Consider the following 19,200-nt stretch of genomic DNA (forward strand, 5'->3'; position numbering starts at 1 on the left):
TAGAGCCGAACTTCGGAGAACGCAGTTGATATAAGGATGAAACGTAGTAGACGCTTTGTTTATGAATGTGCCGCGCTTGTAATTCCCAAAGGATTTTAAAGACACTGCTTTATTATTAAATTCAACACCCGGAGCTACTAATGTTTGAAGCTTGAAAAACATCGTGTAGACGAAAATAACCTTTATTTTGAGGAAAACAAGGAATTATATTCCCATTCCATGAAAAACGCTCCTAATTCAATTCTCATTCGATTCTGCAATCCCGAAAATGCAGGATTCCGGAATCACTCCGATTACGGAGTGGCAACTATGCAACACTGTACTCTCCACGTGTGAGATTATCGCGAACACAACGTAAGACTGCAACAGTGGTAGCACATCTTAGCCTCTTATGCGAGCGTATTGACTTACCGTATACACTGCATGCAGCTTCGAAGTAGTTTAGTGAAGCGCTGAGCCGGCTAGCACCGGTATCGTCGCCGGCCAGAGTGGGGTATTGTTTATCCGCCGCATTCGTTCGTCGCCGAAATCTTGGACTGATCCACTTTTTGTGCAGCACAAAATTTTTTGCCGTTCACAAAATTTTCGTGGTGTAAAAGTAGGGCTTTTGCAAAATGGCATGAGCGGCCGACCAGTATAGAAGCGCCTTCTGCATGCTCCACGGTGACGATTTCATTTACGTTTAGGGAAGTATTGTGATCGAAGTCAAGCGTTGACAACACAGTGTACAAGGTAAGAGCTATAGTAGGTTCAAAAAGAAAAAAAAAAGAAAAAAAGTTTGTACAGCTCTTTTTTTTCGTTGGTGCGGCTCTTTGACACCATTTTCTGTGGTCGCGGAGAGCTCTACGCCGTTCAGACAAGTTATTTCCCGAATTTTTCAGCTTGCGGTGCCCGCGTGCTGTCGTTCACCGAAGAATGTTTGCTCTCATGACGACGGGAACGATCTGGCCACGCGTGAGCAAGATCTAGTTTTTTTTTTTTTTATCTCTCTTAGAGCTGGGATGCAGTTCAACCTGAAATATGATAACATCGAAGTTATGAACACAGGTTTCTACGACGTTCAATCGTCTTCTGTGCCGAGGATTGATGGGATGATGGTGATGAATATACTAGCATGAAACACTGATCTAGCAGCCTCACCAGCAGCGCTTAGAGAACTACAACTAGATGGCGGCAGTGCGCCGTTCGGAAACTTGCGCATGCGCAGATCACATGGTGAAATCTGTTTCTCCTCTCTCCTCAAAGGCGAGTGCACACAAGCTTGTACCAATGGATGCGCTCCAATGGGGCGAGCACGCCTTCACGCTTTCGGAGGATACCAGTGATTGGATGAACGGGACTACTTCTTCAGTCGCGCAGGGGACCGGCAGACGCGATTAGGCCGAGTGGGCGGAGCCTCCCAAACCTAGTTAAGCCGTATCCGACGAGGCGTATCAGTCGCAGTCGAGATCTCCATCCCGAAGTTCTCCTTTGATCTCAGTTCTGAACGGTTCGAGCAGTGGTGTTCTCGTCACGAGGTGCGGACAAGTCGGCGCGCGCTTCTCCCTGCTCCGTCGTTCACGGCCGCTCTTTGAAAGAGGCGTGCACACGACCGACGGACGAGGATGTACCCTCATCGTCAGCGTAAGTAGGCCCTGTGTTTTCTAGCCTGTTTCGACACCGGGGATAAGATTGATTTAGGTAATTTGAACGTCAAAGAGGACTTTTTTTTTAAATGCGGGGCATGCGTTTCATAACGAGAACGTTAGGCTTATTCACTAGAGGACTCCGTGTACGGAGTAGAGGCCAGTGCCTACGTTACCGCAATCAACGCGCTTGCCAACGATGAAATTGTGTAGAATGACAGGCAAGGCAGGTGTGTTGAGCCATATGATAACTTCGTATACGCGACCCGACTGTTGGGCTGGGCGGCTAACCTTGAACGCTGAAAAGAAGTGGGTGTTAAAAACTAATGAGCGCAATTAGGATTGTGTGCTCTTCGTTTCATGCTTGTCAGTTTTTAGCACTCACTCAGTGTTCCTTGAAATAGGCCTGAGCGAAAACCATGTTGAGCGAGGACTGGAGGCAGTCGTACGGAAGCCAGTGCGCGCGCGCCATTCACGTGAGCTTCTGCTTGGGCAACGGTTGACAAGTTTTTAGTCGGTATTAAAGACCATAGTCTTTCTTGGGAACCTTCCACGGAAAAATTTTGGTCTGTAAATTAGTCTGTTTATCCGCTCTTCACGGTACCTCAAACAGCCGACCCCATCTGCAGCGCCAACCACTATTGCTCAAGGCTTAGCGTTCATACTTGTGTGATTGTCAAATAAAAAGCAATTGTTGGGCATATCTGAGGTACCACAATAGCTTGTCGTTGTTATGCTAGAGAAGGCACACAAGTAATTCTAAGGAGCGTAGCGTTACACTCTGAGCTGGCAGTGCGACGCGATGCTGAAAAAGGCAAGTATTACCAACGCTTTGCTAAAACGAGACGGTGGTGGCACCTGGCCGTCGCTTTGCCTCCTACACCTTATCGCCTCCGAGAATGGCACGCATCTTAGCAGGCACGCATGTCTTCCTTCGTTTTTGAAGATGAATGCCAGATGGCGCTTGTGTATAACGGGCCCCGATGCGCTCGTTCGCCTTCCTTGCATGCTCGATGGATGGATGGATGGAGGGATGGATGTGGCTGTACCCTTTAGATTGGGCGGCGGCTACCGCCACTTAGCCGTAATATTTAGTGAACTAACTATTAGATTTATCTTTTTTTTCTTTTAAATAGTGAGGTTGAGGATTCGTACTTTCCTGTGAAGCGTTTAATTTTCACTCGTGCCTTGACTTTAGCCACCAATCAGATAACCTCCTTCTAGTTAAGTCTACCCGCTTAAAGTCTGTTTTGCCCTCCCTATCCCTAAGCCCCAGTGCTTTGAGAAACTCTGCGCCATCATCTTGAACTATAGGGTGAAACCATTTACAGAACTTTATCAAGTGTTCGGCAGTTTCTTCTTCCTTTCCACACGCACTGCATACAGTGTCGACCCCTTCGTATTTTGCCTGATATGTCTTGGTTCGCAATACTCTCGTCTTGGCCTCAAACAGTAGAGAACTACTCCGGGTATTATCATAGAACCTTTCCTTGGCAATTTTCTGCTTAAAAGTTCAGTAGATCTCTAGTGCGGACTTCTTAATCATGCCAACTTTCCACATGTCAGTCTCCGTTTTCTTCACTTTCTTCTTAACCGATGGTTTTTAGTTTGGCTACCTACTGTTTTCTAAGTATTTACCATTCAATTTCCTGGTTCGCTTCCTCCATTTTGTATCGACATTCTTCATGTACAAGTAGCTGAAAACCTTCCTAGCCCAACGCTCCCCCCCCCCCCCCCATTTCTCTCAATCGCTTCTCAAATTTTATCTTGCTGCTAGCTTCCCTGCCCTCAAACGATGTCCATCCCCTATCACCTTGCACTCCCTGATTTGGTGCATTCCCGTGAGCTCCTAAAGCAAGCCTACCTATTCCACATTGCTTAATTTCTAATCTTGCTTGAACTTCTGATCTCATGCACAAGACCGCATTGCCGAACGTCAGCCCATTAACCATGAGCCCTTTCCATATTCCTCTCACAACATCATACCTATTGTAATTCCACAGTGCCCTATTTTTCATCACTGCTGCATTCCTGTTACTTTTAGTCGTCACGTATATTTCGTGTTTCCCTTAGGTACTCGGTCCCATTGCTTATCCATGCGCCCAGATATCGAGGCACTCCAACGCAGCGCCTCCAGAATACCATTCACCGATATTATTGCGCAGAACAACAAATAAATGTTTTGTTCACTCTCTCCGGACGAAAGACTATCGTCTTTCGAGGACATTTGCAGATTACATGCAGATCCGGAGCTATTTTTTTTACGCAAGTGTTCTCAGTAATGCATTCCCGGACGTCCCTGACCTACGTGAAGAAGGAGGGTGAGGGTGGAAGCTTCCAAGTTCTCGAAACATTTTGACCGTTTGTATACACACGAAAACACACATGCACAATTGTCCGCATAGTTTGTGTGTGGCTGGATTGACGGGGGCTCATTATTTTGTATTTGTTTGTTAGCTACTTACGGTCAATAGTAGCTCGCAGGTATAGTGATGCTTTCATAGTGGTCTACTCATGCAGACCTTCGCAATGCAAATGATCCGCTGTAGGCGCTGTACAGTGGTTATGTGGCTTACAATAACACTATAATAGTATTACAATTATGTGGTTTCAGTAAGGACTCAATGTCTGCAGTTCATTTTTATGGAGTTATCTAAATAATAATGTACCAACATAGCATGGAATTGCTGCAAGATTTTTTTTTAGTCTGCTGTCATAAGCTGCACGCGCGCGTTAACCCTATGTACTTTTGCTGGTTAACTACTGTACGTAAAGTTGAGCGAGCATGAAAAATCCGTAGGACGCTTTGTAAATCTACCATACGTTCAGAGAATGCCATCTTGTATCCTGAAGTTTGAGGGGCTGCGTCATACAGGCTAGAGAGTCCTGTGTCTGTCGATTCTGGCGGAGCCACAACATAGTACACCGCGAAGGTATTCAAGGTTTACAAGAATATGCAAGGTTTCTTTCTTTTTTTCTCTACGAAACACTCACATTTACCACTTGCATTGCTTGCTCGTTCTGCTTTGTCCGCTCCCTCTTTCGCTACGCCGAAGCTGAGATGTGACATTGAGGCGGGACACTACCATAGAACGTTTTGAAAAAAAGAAAAAAAAAAGCATTCGCGCTGTTCGTCCAGCACCAGTGCAAGGGACAAAATTACAACGAGCAAAGAACTTGTCATTTATTGAGTGCTTGGTTAAAAAAAAGGTGGGGAAGGGGGGTAGTTCTACTTATTGACTGCAAAGAGGTAGTACTTGAGAATTTCAATCGGAAGAAGGCTGAGCAAATATTTCCAAGCGCACTACTCCGGGCTTGGTTGGGGTTCCCGTCCGCCTCACTGACGAACTAGGAAACAGCACTAAAGAAGAGCAGCTGAAATCCGTAGAAAGGTACACACAGGAGAAAGAAATACCACACGCTCGGCTGAAAAATATAATGAACTTAATCTATAAAGGCAAGAAAGAAAGGGTTAACATTATATCGTATAGACCACTGACCATTACATCACTACGTGCTATACAGGTTGGCGATGCAGGCAGTAGAATTAAAAATAAAAACGCGGGCAAAGCAAAATAATATTTTGGGACAACTTCAAAATGGATTCCGAATCGACAGTTGGTTAGACGATAACCTGTTTGTTCTTACTCAGTGTATAGAAATATAATAGAAAAGAGGCCCTTATACGTAGCCTATCTGGGCATCACTGGGGCGAATGGCAACGTTGATACGGAAATTTTGTGGGACATATTGAATTAAGTAGACATAGATGACGACTCTATACAGCTTTTGAGAGTAATATATATATACCGAGAGGATACACTTATCATGGAATGGGAAGGAATACGTAGCAATTACAGCGTTTATATTAACAAGGAACTGAGACAAAGATGTACTTTGTCCCTGCTGTTGTTCATGCTGTACCTGGTGAGGTTGTAATTAGCGCTAGAAGGTAGCAACATTGGGTTTAATCTATATAGCTGTCACACAAACACGGTTGAGCAGAAGCTTCCAGGTCTATTTTATGCAGACGACATTTTTCTATTTGCGGACAGTAACGACGATAGCTGCTGGCAGATTTATGCGGAAAGGAAGGCGAGACTCTAGGACTAGGATTCAGTGCCATAACAGGTGAATTGATGGTATTCAATAATCATGAAGACCAGGCCGTCTCAACTAGAAATACCGAAGGTAAGCGAGTACAAGTACATCGGAGTATGGGTAAATGTGCGAGATAAATAAATGGAGGTACAAGAAAAAACATCGCCAACGAAGAGACAGAGGAATGCTGCAATAATGAAGCACAGACCGTTATGGGGATACAATAGGTACGAAGTCCTTCGAGTTTTGTGGAAAGGCGTAATGGTGCCAGGGCTTACATTTGGGAACTCAGTGGTGTGCATGATGATGTGTGGGGTTTAACGTCCCAAAACCACCATACGACTATGAGAGACGCCGTAGTGGAGGGCTCCGGAAATTTCGACCACCTGGGGTTCTTTATCGTGCACCCAAATCTGAGCACACGGGCCTACGACATTTCTGCCTCCATCGGAAATGCAGCCACCGCAGCAGGGATTTGAACCCGCGACCTGCGGATCAGCAGCCGAGTACCTTAGCCACTAGACCACCGCGGCGGGCTCAGTGGTGTGCGTGAATCGTAACTATAGGTGCAATCATAATGAATGTAAATCAAAGGAGTGTGGGACGCCTCATGTTGGGCGCTCTCGGGAAGACGGCGAATGAGGCTGTGAAGGGGGACGTGGGATGGATAGGCTTTGAAGTAAGGAAGGCTCAGAGCAAAATAAAACTTGACGAGAGCCTTAGTAAAATGAATGAGAGTAGATGACTAGGGAGTGTGTTCAGGTATATAGGAAAAGCGTGGACACAAAGTGGAGAAAAAAAAAACTAGGCGGCTCACCAGTATACATACGGCTGGCAGTGTGGGCGATGCATAGCAAGAAAGAGCATTAAGCGAAAAGTCAGAGAGGCGGAGATGATTTATTGAATGACAGCAATGAAAAAAGATCCGGCTCTCAGTAACTACCGAAAGGGCAAGAACGAAATACGGTGGGAAATGTTTTATGATAATTCAAGGAGAAGCGTGTTACTGTTTGAAGCGAGGTCGGGTTGCCTTGAAAACACGTCGTCATAAAGCGAGATCCAATGAAGAGGACGAACAATGTGCGTGCTGTGGGGGAGCTACGGAAACGATGGAACATGTTCTGATAGAATGAGGCGACATATCCACCCAGATATAAGTGTGGGTACAAGCCTACATGAGACTTTGGGTTTCAGGGACAAGCATAGAAAGCTGAACGCGTCCGCGATTGAAGCAAGTAAGATACGGTTAGAGTACTGGTGGCAGAAAAGTAGAGATAATTGACATAAATAGTGGGAAAATGAGGTCACTCAGCCTGAAGAGGCAGAGATGGAGCATAAGTTTATTTTTTGTTATAATAGGATCGATTCAATCGAAGTAGATAAGGCATTAGGCCAACATAAAAAGAACATTTCTTTTTCTTTCTTTTTTTTTCTTGCGATCCTGGCGGCACACATGTGACCGCCCCGTTATAAAGGGGACGCTTATAGCATCCATCCATCCATCCATCCATGTGAGAGTACCAGTGGATATGCGGACGTTCCTTTGTGAACTGACCCTGTGTAGGTTTCATATGGAGCAAGGCATTAGCTTTGGCATGAGTGTGTAATAAAGTGCCCCGCCACGGTGGTCTAGTGGCTAAGGCACTCGGCTACTGACCCGCAGGTCGCGGGATCAAATCCCGGCTGTGGCGGCTGCATTTTAGATGGAGGTGGAAATGTTGTAGGCTCGTGTACTCAGATTTGGGTGCACGTTAAAGAACTCCAGGTGGTCAAAATTTCCGGAGCCCTCCACTACGGCGTCTCTCATAATCATATGGTGGTTTTGGGACGTTAAACCCCAAAAATCAATCAATCAATCGTGTGTAATAAAGCGTTCTAGAACGGTAAAGCAGTAACCAGGCGTCTCGCAATGCGAACTGCGTAACAGGTGGTTCACTGAATGCTCCAATCCATTGCACAAGCACCGGGTCATAATTCTTCATCGTCGGCCACAGTGTCAACTGAGCACGCATGATGCGTTACGAGTGTATAGCGGGTACTATAAGCTTTCACAAAGAATGACGAACAATCGTATAGTGAACGCTTCCACACTACACAAAAAATTATGAAATGCAGTTTACGAGTAGCGCAAGAACACACGGCCTCATGAGTATGTAGACCCAGCAAAATCGTACTTCACAGGGCACATTTGAGTGTCCTTGTAGAGAGGGGGTCACAGGTGATTACGGACGCACCAAGGAAGCCTTTGTTGAAAACCTGCCAAAGAGGACACTGACACTTTAGTGTGTCGCTGTGTTCAGCGAGCGTTTCATTTTCTCGGTATCCCTGGTGGTCGCAGCCCACATTACTGAGGCGGCACGTAAGAGTTCCGTCGCGCCCTCTTGTGAGGGCCGAGTGCGCTCCAAGAATGTTAGCATAGTCCCTCAATACTTTCGTATAGGTACTATGGTGTTAGCTTCAAAAGGACTCTATGTAAAGGCCACTCTTCCAGCTTTCGCTGATTGTACTACGCATTACGAGCAGGCCCCCCATGTTTTTTTTTCTGTTTTCTTCTTTTGTGGTTGTATCGCCCCTTTTCCTAGTCGTGCTCTCACGCCACGCGTTTCAAGTGACCTTAAAGTTGAAGGCGAGGCTAATGCAGTGGTACAGCCGAAACACAGAGCAATGTTCCTTTGTCGTCGCGCCAGCATTTCGGCTACCAGCATTGTGTGTGAACATGGCGAGTTCTTAAGTGTTCGAAGATATACCCTTGTCAGTAGCTAATCATCCTTTCCGGTGCTTACGGGCATTTACTGCGGTGACCGGGGGACAGCAGCCGAAAGATTATCAGCACCTGCGGATTTTCGCTGCGTTTTGACAATCGGTCACACTACTTCGTTTCACACTTAAGGCGCGACGTTGCGGAAGCTTTGCGAGAAGTTCGACCAGCAAAACGTGTCATTCCGCGCGTCTCGTGGTCGTTCGTGTGTCATGAACGGATGGATTGATATGGCTGTACCCTTAGGTCAAGCTGATGCCACCTAGCCGCAATACTTAGTGAACAAGATTTGTGTTTTTTTTTTCGCCTTTAAATGGTGAAGTTAAGCGCTGGCACTTCGAAGTGAAGGATTTATTTTCACTCGTGCCTTGATTGTAGCCGCCAATCAGATAACCTCCTTCTATAGTTATTTCTACCCGCGCAAAGTCTATTTTACCATCCCTGTCCCTAAACCTCATCCGCTTAGTTCCAGCGTACCCTCGCGTTTCTTTGTGCTGCCTTTTGGCGTGACTGGTGAAAAGAAGAAAGCGTGGAGAGCACAAAGAACGCGAGTACCGAACGACTCTCGTGTCCTTCCCTGAACAGACATCCTCCAAGTCCCTTTGTGCCCACCTCGCTTACTCATGTTCACAGCCGCGCTTAAGGGGAGCGCGAAGAATCGGAGCGGGCGCCGGCACTAACCAGATATCACCTTGTCTTGCTCCAAACGTTCGAGAAAGAGTTTATGCAGCACTTTAACCAGCTGGCACTTAAAGATGGCGACCACAGTGACGTGAATGCAGGTTATGTGTCTGAGAAGTTTGATGTCGTGTGCTTTCGAACAGTGATCAGTGAACGGTCACTGAGCTTTCAACTGGATACAGTGCCTCTTCGATGATGATAGTGGCCACCGCGAACTGGTTTTTTCAGGTGCCAACTGGGCATGCGTCTTTTTTTAAAACATACTTTAGAAATTGAGCGGTCGCCGGCCGTTAGGCGTACGACTCTGCATGTGCCTTCGACAGTAAATGACCCGTACCCCACGACCGATGTTTCACAGGTGAAACTACCAGAGCTGTGCCGGTGTGCCACTCTAAATGATGGGTGAGAAGAGCGGGTGGGGGGGGGGGGGCAAGCTTGCTGTTGTGCTTCGGAGATATGAGGCATTGAGCAGGCGCCTTTCTTTCTCCCTTTCAACAACGTCTCTGTCTTTCTTAGACCCTCGATCAAATAAATGTTCCCGTCTTGTCTTCTGCGGTGCGGTGTTTTTTACGCGAGGAACAATTACGCTGCAAACCTGCTCCCATAGGCTGCCCAGCCTATACCTGTCCAGTGCGCTCCGTGACATACAGGGCCGGGATGCGGCGCTGAGTGACAAACTTTCGTCGAGGCCACATCACAAGCGAACCATCACACGCTGCATCATTTTGTAAATAATCAGCCTCTCTTGCTGTCGTTTGTTCCTAGAGCATTCGCCGATGACCACCATTCAGTTGCCATCTTCTTGAAGTAGACTACGGCCAGCAAAACGAGATATCATTTTTCTTTTACCTAGCTGCTGACCCGCAGGTCGCGGGATCAAATCCCGGCTGCGGCGGCTGCGTTTCCGATGGAGGCGGAAACGTTGTAGGCCCGTGTGCTCAGATTTGGGCGCACGTTAAAGAACCCCAGGTGGTCAAAATTTCCGGAGCCCTCCACTACGGCGTCTCTCATAATCATATGGTGGTTTTGGGACGTTAAACCCTACATATCTATCTTTCTTTTACCTACTTATACCAAATACGTTCCCAGTTTGCAGCCCCTAATTACTCCTAACACTCATATATCTAGCCCGTTACATACCCTGATAAAATCGATTTATGCCACAATTCGTAAAGTTTCTCTCAAGAAAAAAAAAAATAGATCCAGATTATTAATCGAAGGCTATGAATATGCACTAATTATAGTAAAGATTAGCATGGGCAAATAATTGTGGTGAAAGGAAGTCGTCTATTCCCACTCCATGAATCACTTGCAAATTCCCAGGAACATTCTTCTCGGGTTGATGTCAGCTCCAGGCAGCTGGGTATGAAGCAAAAAAATAAAAAAAAACATTTGAAACAATATCAGCGGGCAAGCGCCGCTCGTCGGTGAGCGTAGTCAGGTCGTGCAAAAATGGCGTCAGGGGGGCGTGGTGATGACTTTTTGTTTTTGCGAAGAAAAAACTTCCACTTAGCATGCATACTGTTCAATAAGGGTGAGAGCCGGGCTAGTTGGTGACCGATAAATATCGAGGTTAAGCAGCGCACCCTTTCACACGGACCAGGAGAACACGGGGCATGTAAATACTGTCAATGTGTGCTCGCAGCGGTTTCGCTCATTTGCAATAATTGGTAATAGGCAGTGGACTACGAGCACTAAAGTAAGGGGGGGGGTGAAAGTACTTACCCCCCTCCCACTGAATTCGAGACAATAATTGTCTGTTAACCGTCATTATTATTGTGTTTAACAAAAAATAACACCTCGTGTTTATATTTTCTCTCTCTTATTGAGGCTGGAGTGTTTATGTAAATCATTACATCGTAGTATCAGCTAACAAATAGATTTCTCGGTTCACAAGTTTTCTTTGCGCTCGTAACAAGAGCTTCGCGCAATCTGCGAACTGCAACAAATAATGATGCCAAGCTCTTCACACGATTCCACACATGCGTTGAATTCGTACAGCATGTACCGGCACAAAGAAAACCCAACGACGCAAGCCGCGACTCCCTTTCTCGCGCCAAGAAACGATTTTTTTTTTTCTTCGGAAACATGCTTCACAGCGTAATTGAAGCATTTCTGAAGGTGAAGCGATCTATGGAAAGCGATTCATGGAAGTGAAAAGCATGCATAAAAGAACAATGCGGCATATGTTAGCTTAAAGAAACAGAAAACAACGCTGACGTCCAAAAGATATTAGAGAAATATGTGTACTTTAGCTTTGGGAGCATGCTGCTTCAAGAATTTTGCGAATACGTGCTATATCAAGGAAATTACAGGGGTTCGAAAATCGATTTCAGTAAGTTTCAAATTTCTGCGTGGCCTCACCACCGTTCTTCCTCACGGGGAAGGGAAGGCGTAGCCCGTTGGTCTGACTGGTTTAGTTCAATCGATGAGCTACGCGCAACGCCAAGTCACCGAACGGCGACTTTGCGTCACTGCGCGTCAAAGTAGTATTGGTGAGGCCATAGGAAAAGAGCGCGGGAATTGTTTTAAGTGTGAATACACTTTATAAGCGACCCCAAACCATCCACCGCCGTCGGCGGCGTCCGCAGTCTTCTCTCTATCTTTAAAAGAAAGAGGACTTGGTGGGCCGCAGCGCGACGCTCTACCGAATAAGCCACGGACGCGACGCTGATATCGGTGTCGCTCCTCCGCTCTCCTCGCTCGCTGCAGCTGCGCGCGCACCCCTCTCTCTCACGAGCCCGCCTTCTCTCTCAGTCTCCCGTCGAGAGCGGGTCGTGCGATGGATGTCCCGGAGGCAACGCTACCATCTGGATATAAGGCGCGTTACTGACACCGATATATATATATATATATATATATATATATATATATATATATATATATATATATATATATATATAGAGAGAGAGAGAGAGAGAGAGAGAGAGAAGATTGCGGACGCCGCAGACAGCGGTGGATGGTTTGGGGTCGCTTATAAAGTGTATTCACACTTAATATATATATATATATATATATATATATATATATATATATATATATATATATATATATATATATATACATACACTGTTTTTTTTTTTTAAATGGAGGCTGCACTGGACGGAAAACGAGACCACCGTGGTCTAATCTACGAATTTCCGAACTTATTTGAGGGCTGTAAAAAAAACGGAGACGGTCCCTATAAGGTTTGAATGACAAGTATACAACACGAACTTTGCAAAATATTGATGGCGTTCTTACCAAGCAGACAGGCACACGAAACAAGCGACGATCACGAGGCACGCCGAGCACATGTTTTATCACGCCACGCTGCTACTGTCCGTTCTTATGTTTGGCCGAGTTGGGCTCCAAGCCGGAGTACAGAAGACTTCACGAGAGGAAAGAACGTACTTTTTAATGCTGATATGCTTGTCAAAAGGAGGCGTACAAAAAATGGCCCCACGGCGTGGTCCGCCGTCGTTTATATAAGAACGCCGTGAACAAAAGGGAGGGAAAACATATCAATGCACATGCGCGTCAACCAGTTATCATCCGGAGCAGATGAGCCAGACTTGGGCGCTGGCCCACGAGTGGCGAGCGGTCCGCAAACGCAACACTGTACTTATTAGACACTTCCAGTTGGGAAGTGTACACTGTACACTGTACTTATTAGACACTTCCAGTTTAGTGGAAGTACAAACCAGCGATCTGTTTAGGCATCCGGAGCAGTGGGAAGAGATTGCTTGGCGCCTCGGGGAAGTCCTGAGAAACCATATAAAGCGCGCTATTTGCGCAAGCACCTGGACCTGTTGCTCTTTTATTTCTAATAACATACGTCTAGTTGAACCAAACGTATACGGTAAATACAGTGAACTGAAAGTGTCGTTGAGCGCTTCGCATGCAGCGTATACGCAACGTATCATGCCGCGTACTTAGGCTCGGTACGTAGGTCCAAATAAAACTGTCTATTCACAGTTTTAAACGCTCGTAAACAAGAAGCATGATAAGTATAACGTTGCCGTTGCGCCAACGCCATGCTGCATTTCTCTCGCACTCAATCACGTCGTTGAAATGGCACTGACTCAATTCGTGTCCAATCCTGCCCGACGATATTGAACAGTCCGAATAGCATGTAATCAAGATGAATTCTGTGCCGCATTTCGATCAAGTGAAAACACGTCTGCTGCCACATAGACGTGTAGGTGCATAGTGCACTAGAAAAGGTTCTAAAAAAATTCGCCCCGTATCTGCGTGTTTCACTGCAAATGTCGTCGAAATATAGTCTTGCGTCTGGAGAGAGTGAACAAAATGTTTATTTGTTTTTCTGCACGAGAAAATCGATGAATTGTATTCTGGAGGCAGTGCGTTAGAGTCTCAATCCGTGCGGTGAAGGCGGCGGACGACCGCATCGAGGCACGTTTGACACTAGTGCTATCAGGCGGTAATCTTCGAAAACGAAGGAAGGCGTGCGTGCGTGTCTCGGATGTGATAAGGCGTAGAACGCAAAGCAAAGTGGCACCACCTTGTCGTCTTAGCAAAGCGTTGGAAGCCCCGCCGCGGTGGTCTAGTGGCTAAGGTACTCGGCTGCAGACCCGCAGGGCGCGGGTTCGAATCCCGGCTGCGGCGGCTGCATTTCCGATGGAGGCGGAAATGTTGTAGGCCCGTGTGCTCAGATTTGGGTTCACGTTAAAGAACCCCAGGTGGTCTAAATTTCCGGGGCCCTCCGTTACGGCGTCTCTCATAATCATATAGTGGTTTTGGGACGTTAAACCCCACATATCAATATATCAAAGCGTTGGAAACACTTGCCTTTTTTGAGCATAGCGTTGCATAGTCAGCGCAGTGTGATAAACGCTACTTTATGTTTACAGTGCTATGATCTGATATGCCATCAATGATATCACATTCAAAACCGACATAGCCAAGGATCTAGTGACGAAAACCAAGTCAAGGACAGCACCATTACGAGTTGATTCCTTAACAATTTGGTGAAGGCCACAAGACAACGAAACGTTGAGCAGCTCTCTTCCGATGGATACTTCGTGCCCACTGACTGTCATAGATGACCAGTCTATAGCAGGAGCATTAAAATTATCCATGCAAATAGTGCTAGATGCTGAAGTAACGTAGATTTGTAGAAAGTGGTTGATGCGTAAATGTTCGATATCAGAATAATGCAGGCGGTAAACACCACCGCCTCTTTCACCTCTCTATCTCCGAACCACCTTGTAGCCCGGGAGAGCTATTTCAGAATCGTGGACTCCATCGTGCAGCCAAGTCTCAGTAATGCCGATAATGGGCATAATAAGAGACCAGGGAAAGAAATTTAGAATAGTTACTGACAACACTTTTGGCATTGATGTTTAATATGGCAAATTTATTGCGAGTGCTGCTTGACCTCACCTTATCACCTTAGTCACCTTATCCTGGAAATCCAAGAGCTTCATGATTACGGGACACGGACGACCTCTAGCATTATTCCCAAGTCTATGGCACCTTTCTATGTGAGAGCATGCAACCTTGAGAATGTCGTGGAACCACAGGGAAAGTTAGCGGAAAGCTCCTCCGGATTCTCACCGGGATCTTCGTTAAGATCACGAATAATGTTGTTACTACGTGATCTGTTTTCTAAGCTCTTCAATGGCTGAATTCGAGTATGCATGTGATCGTTCGAAGTCAGCACGCCACCCGACGCTGATGACGGTTCCAGTGAACTTACACGAGCTTCCAAAGCTGCAAACCTCGCGTTGACAGATGACTGGAATATTTCAATTTAAGCAATATCCAAAGTCAGTTTCTTTTAACCATTCAGAGCTTCAGTGAACATTTCCACAACCGTGTGTTGGATATTAAGATCTGTAAATTGCGGTTCTGAAGTGGCATCGCGCTGGGAATGGGTGTTAGGACCAGGAATCACTGACAATTGTTACCCACTCATGCTTGGGCCTGAACAGGGCCTACAGTATTTGTAAACAAATAATAATAATTAATAAATTAGATTCAACATGACCACCTTGTAAAAGTCTGCGGGTGGCATTTGAAAAAAAAACAGAGTACAATGAAATGTAAACAAAAACATGGTAGCGATCACGTGGACGAAGGAACAGCAGCATACAACGGTCATCAGAACGAACGCACCGAACATTGCCAAGGTGACATACCTACGCGATGAACAGACAGCGCATAAACTTGGTACCCATATCGCTGTTACCTCTTGTACACTGATGAAGGGAATCCATCGAGGGCGCTTTTATAGCCGTAGAGCATCTAGTTATCGAACTGTGTCTGTCGGTGATTGGGCCATCGAGTGTGACGTTAGTCTTCTGCAGTGTAGGATCCAGGATAAGAGCCGAAGAAGCGAAAGGGCAACGGTCGCTGTTATCTGCAGGGAAGATAGGGCAGCCCCACACGTGCACTGTCGGTCACCTCCATGACGCGGCGAGGAAATGATGACCAGGCCATACACTGCATGACGTCAGGGGCACGCGCGGTAGCATTCCCGGACACGTAGACAGCAATGTAGCCGGCAAACTGCGTGATGAACAGACAGCGAATTATCATATGGTACCCATGGGAACCATATGCTAATGCGCTGAAGCAACAGCGGCGTGCACGCCGCTGTTGCTTCGCGGTTGCTACTTAACTGCCACCAGCCACCGCACGCAATTACTCAATGATTATGCACCCTGTCTTGCACAACGGAACAGTGCACCCTCAGTTACTCGAGCAAACATGCAACTATGCGAATCGCTTTTGCGTTGCCCACCCCGTAAGTTTGTTGAGCCGTATCTTTCCCTCGGTAGTCCAAGTGCGCAATGCACAGAGCAGCGAATTGCTTTCCGTGCAGCACCTGCTTCTTCTGGCGGCGGCAGAAGAGGATTCTCCGAAGGGACGCCACGGACCCCGTGGCTTCCTGTAGAACAGGTCACCGTCCTCAGAGCTGGCCCCGTGCACCCATGTCCGACCACCTCCGCCTTCTCAGCAGGCGTCGTGCCCGATGCTCTCGGTCCATTGGAGATAACTCCATTCACCCCTCCGCCGCGTCCTGCGCCGGGAACCATTGGAACGCCCATAAAGCTTCGGGCCAACCACTTCACGATTTCCATGCCTGGCTGGCGCCTGTACCACTACGACGTCACCATCACGCCCGAAAAATGCCCGCACAGTGTCAATAGGTCGGTTGCTTTCTTTTCTTCTGCGCATTTAGCTCACGTGAATTTGCGGAAAGTAATTTTGCTAACAAGCATTCACGTCTTTCATGCAGGGAGGTAATAGATGCGATAGTGAAGTCATATTCCGGAACATTTGGCAGCCAGAAGCCGGTGTTTGACGGTCGCAAGAACATGTACGCAACCATTCCCTTGGCCAGGGATGGGGTCGACCTGCTGGTGACGCTTCCAAGCGTGGGAAGGGCCCGTGTGTTTCATGTCCTGATCAAACTGGTCGGAGAGGTCGACCTGCAGAACTTGGCGGAAGCACTCGGGTCCCGCCCTTGCGTCGTCTCTGTGGCCGGCGTGCGGGCACTCGATGTGATCTTGAGCCAGCTACCTTCTGTGACGTAAGTGTGCCTTTTTTGTAAAGTTTCAAGTTAGTGGCAGATATTAGTACAGAAGCAGAACATGGTACAGTATAAATATAAAAATACAGGATGTCCACGAGCTCTAAGGGGGCAGTGTTTTAGTGGTCTTGGGTCCTGGCCGTGATTGCCAAATAAAAATTACTTGATTAGCGGAAACAGCGATATTGCAAAACCCGTGTGATTTGATAGAACAAGAACAAAGGTGTTGTAAGCCAACAAAAGTACAGCAAGTACTACTACTGAAGCAAAAATATGCCTCTGGTAGTTAAGCAAATACGAATACAACAGTTTTTTATAAATAAACTGCACGTAGAAAAAAAATTGCACATCGATAAAACAAAAGAAAGCCCTCATATGACGACCTTTGTTAGCAGAAATTTTTGTTTGAAGCAAATCTACTGTGCTTATAGTTACAAAGAGCACCAGGAAAAGAAAGAATATAAAAAAGGTAGGGAGGTTAACGTTCAGTTTGCTATCCTACGCGTGGGTAGAGGGGAATAAGCATGTGGACGCAAAAAAATACTAAATGGTACAAGGTAGATGAATTACTTGAATGGCATATGATATAATATTTCAATGTCTAGCTACGGAAAGCATGCCAAAACGGTGTAGTAATTATGATGCACCACTGCGATATGAACTACAAGTTCAGACCCAATAACTTGGGTCTGAATGGGGGATTCATAGGTTAGGTAGGTACTTCTCCACGTGATACAACAATGATTAGGACTGGGAATAAGAGCGTAATATATTTTGATTGAAGTCTAATTGTTCAAATAGTTAGGTGCTTCGATTAAAACTGTAACGTTGAATGTGCTTTTTTTCTTCGAAAGACCTGCATTGCCTAGCCGAAGCCTAGAAACAATATATAGAAGCAAGCAGAATAGTTTTCAGAATGGTCCGGCTTCGCGAATGTTGTAAATTTAAAACAAACATCGCCTCTTCATTTGTTTCGCTTTCCATCACTTCTAAATGTCTGACTGTGGTGCACGGCTACGCGAAATTGGGCGCCGCGCCAGAAAGCCACGGGCTGCTATATACGGGTGCGTGTTGTCGGGCCGTAGTGCACCACCAAGACTGCTACGGTTGCTTCGCAGAACTGGCCGAGTTGGTGGTTGTTCTCAAGGCCTGACCCCAATTATCCGTCGTAGCGGGTCACGGAGAGAGAGGACGCGGCTTCGCGTAGCCACGTGCTCACTCTCTATAGAGAGAGGGCACTGCGTCGCGTCAAAAAACCTCGTGCATGACGCACTGCGAGGGATACATGGGGCCAGGCCTTTAAGCATATGCACCAAGACGTTTGCCTGGCAGAAGTTCCAGTGTTGGTTATTTCTAAGCATATGCTAAAGCTCAAGAAGAACCACTAACGCTGGCAGGTCGTCTTAATTCGTCTGAATGAACGTATAGCCTCTACAACAGCTCATTGTATTGTCTTTCAGGTACACGTCCGTGGGCCGGTCCTTTTTTTTCGCGCCTTCCGCGGCAGATTTGGGTGGAGTACTAGAGGCGCGCAACGGTTACCACCAAAGTGTGCACCTGTGCCAGCGGGAGGTGACGGTAAACGTCGACGTGTCTGCGATGGCCTTCTACAAAGCCCAGCCTGTGATCGAGTTCATGGTCCAGGTGCTGCACCTGCACCGCATCGGTCCCCTCCAGGAGTTTGAGCGCACTGCCCTAACCAAGAAAATCACCGGCCTCAAGGTTACTGTCACCCACACGGGCCGCAAGTACCGTGTCTGCGGCGTCACCAGCAACGATGCCCAGCACCAGACGTGAGTGCGATTCCCGCAATGACTATACGCTTCCAAAACACGCACTCTTGGCTTGTCTGTGTGTTACAAGGGGCTAGGGTCATTCAGTGAAGCTGGTGCTGTAATGTTTTTTTTTTTTTCAGGTTTCCATGGCTGTTGGAGAATGGCAAAACAGTTGATTGCTCAGTCGCCGACTATTTCCAGAACAAGTACGGGATAAAACTGAGGTAGGCTGACTATATCGCTGCACTAGCAACTTTTGTTGCACTGTCGTCTTTGGTTCTTGATTGGAAGCAAAGGGATGAAGGCAAAGGCCACCAGTGTAATTTTGCTCGGGTTAATTCTATATTATATTATTTATTATATATTATTATTAATTCGGGAGAGGTCCTCCCTTCATCAGGGGATGAGTTATACTGACATGACCTTCCAAACTTCGCTGCTGACGCGTCCCTCTCGCCTTGAAAGATGTTTGCGAGAGTGAGAAGGAACTAAAAAAGAAATAAAGAAAAAAAGAAAGAAAGAAAGTAAAAAAGAGGGACAACCACTGTCAGCACTGAGATCGAAACCAACTGTCCGTGTGCGTCCACATCCGGTTCTTATCACGTGCTGGTCAGTTCTCGACGTGTGTCGGGCCACCCAAGATTGTCGCCGCGGTGTCGGGAGGGGTCCGTGACGGTGTGCGTAAAGAAAAGGTTTCCCCTTAATGGGTCGGTCGGCTCT

At 46.7% G+C, this 19,200-nt stretch overlaps 1 protein-coding gene across 2 annotated transcripts in view; it reads left to right on the forward strand.

Moving 5' to 3' along the window:
* Positions 1-1,467: 1,467 nt before the first annotated feature.
* LOC119173730 (protein argonaute-2-like) overlaps positions 1,468-19,200 on the forward strand; it is a 35,712-nt gene continuing 17,979 nt past the window's right edge. The window contains exons 1-5 of one of the 2 annotated variants that reach the window (XM_075895935.1): positions 1,468-1,623; positions 15,995-16,322; positions 16,412-16,705; positions 18,166-18,498; positions 18,621-18,704. In XM_075895935.1, the coding sequence (XP_075752050.1) occupies positions 1,605-1,623; positions 15,995-16,322; positions 16,412-16,705; positions 18,166-18,498; positions 18,621-18,704 (1,058 nt within the window). In that variant the 5' untranslated portion in view covers positions 1,468-1,604. Of the gene's footprint in view, positions 1,624-15,602; positions 15,917-15,994; positions 16,323-16,411; positions 16,706-18,165; positions 18,499-18,620; positions 18,705-19,200 lie in introns of those variants that run through there. The other variant, XM_075895934.1, reaches the window with a different exon arrangement.

The sequence above is a fragment of the Rhipicephalus microplus genome, chromosome 5, assembly GCF_043290135.1.
Source record: "Rhipicephalus microplus isolate Deutch F79 chromosome 5, USDA_Rmic, whole genome shotgun sequence".
Classification (NCBI taxonomy): domain Eukaryota; kingdom Metazoa; phylum Arthropoda; class Arachnida; order Ixodida; family Ixodidae; genus Rhipicephalus; species Rhipicephalus microplus.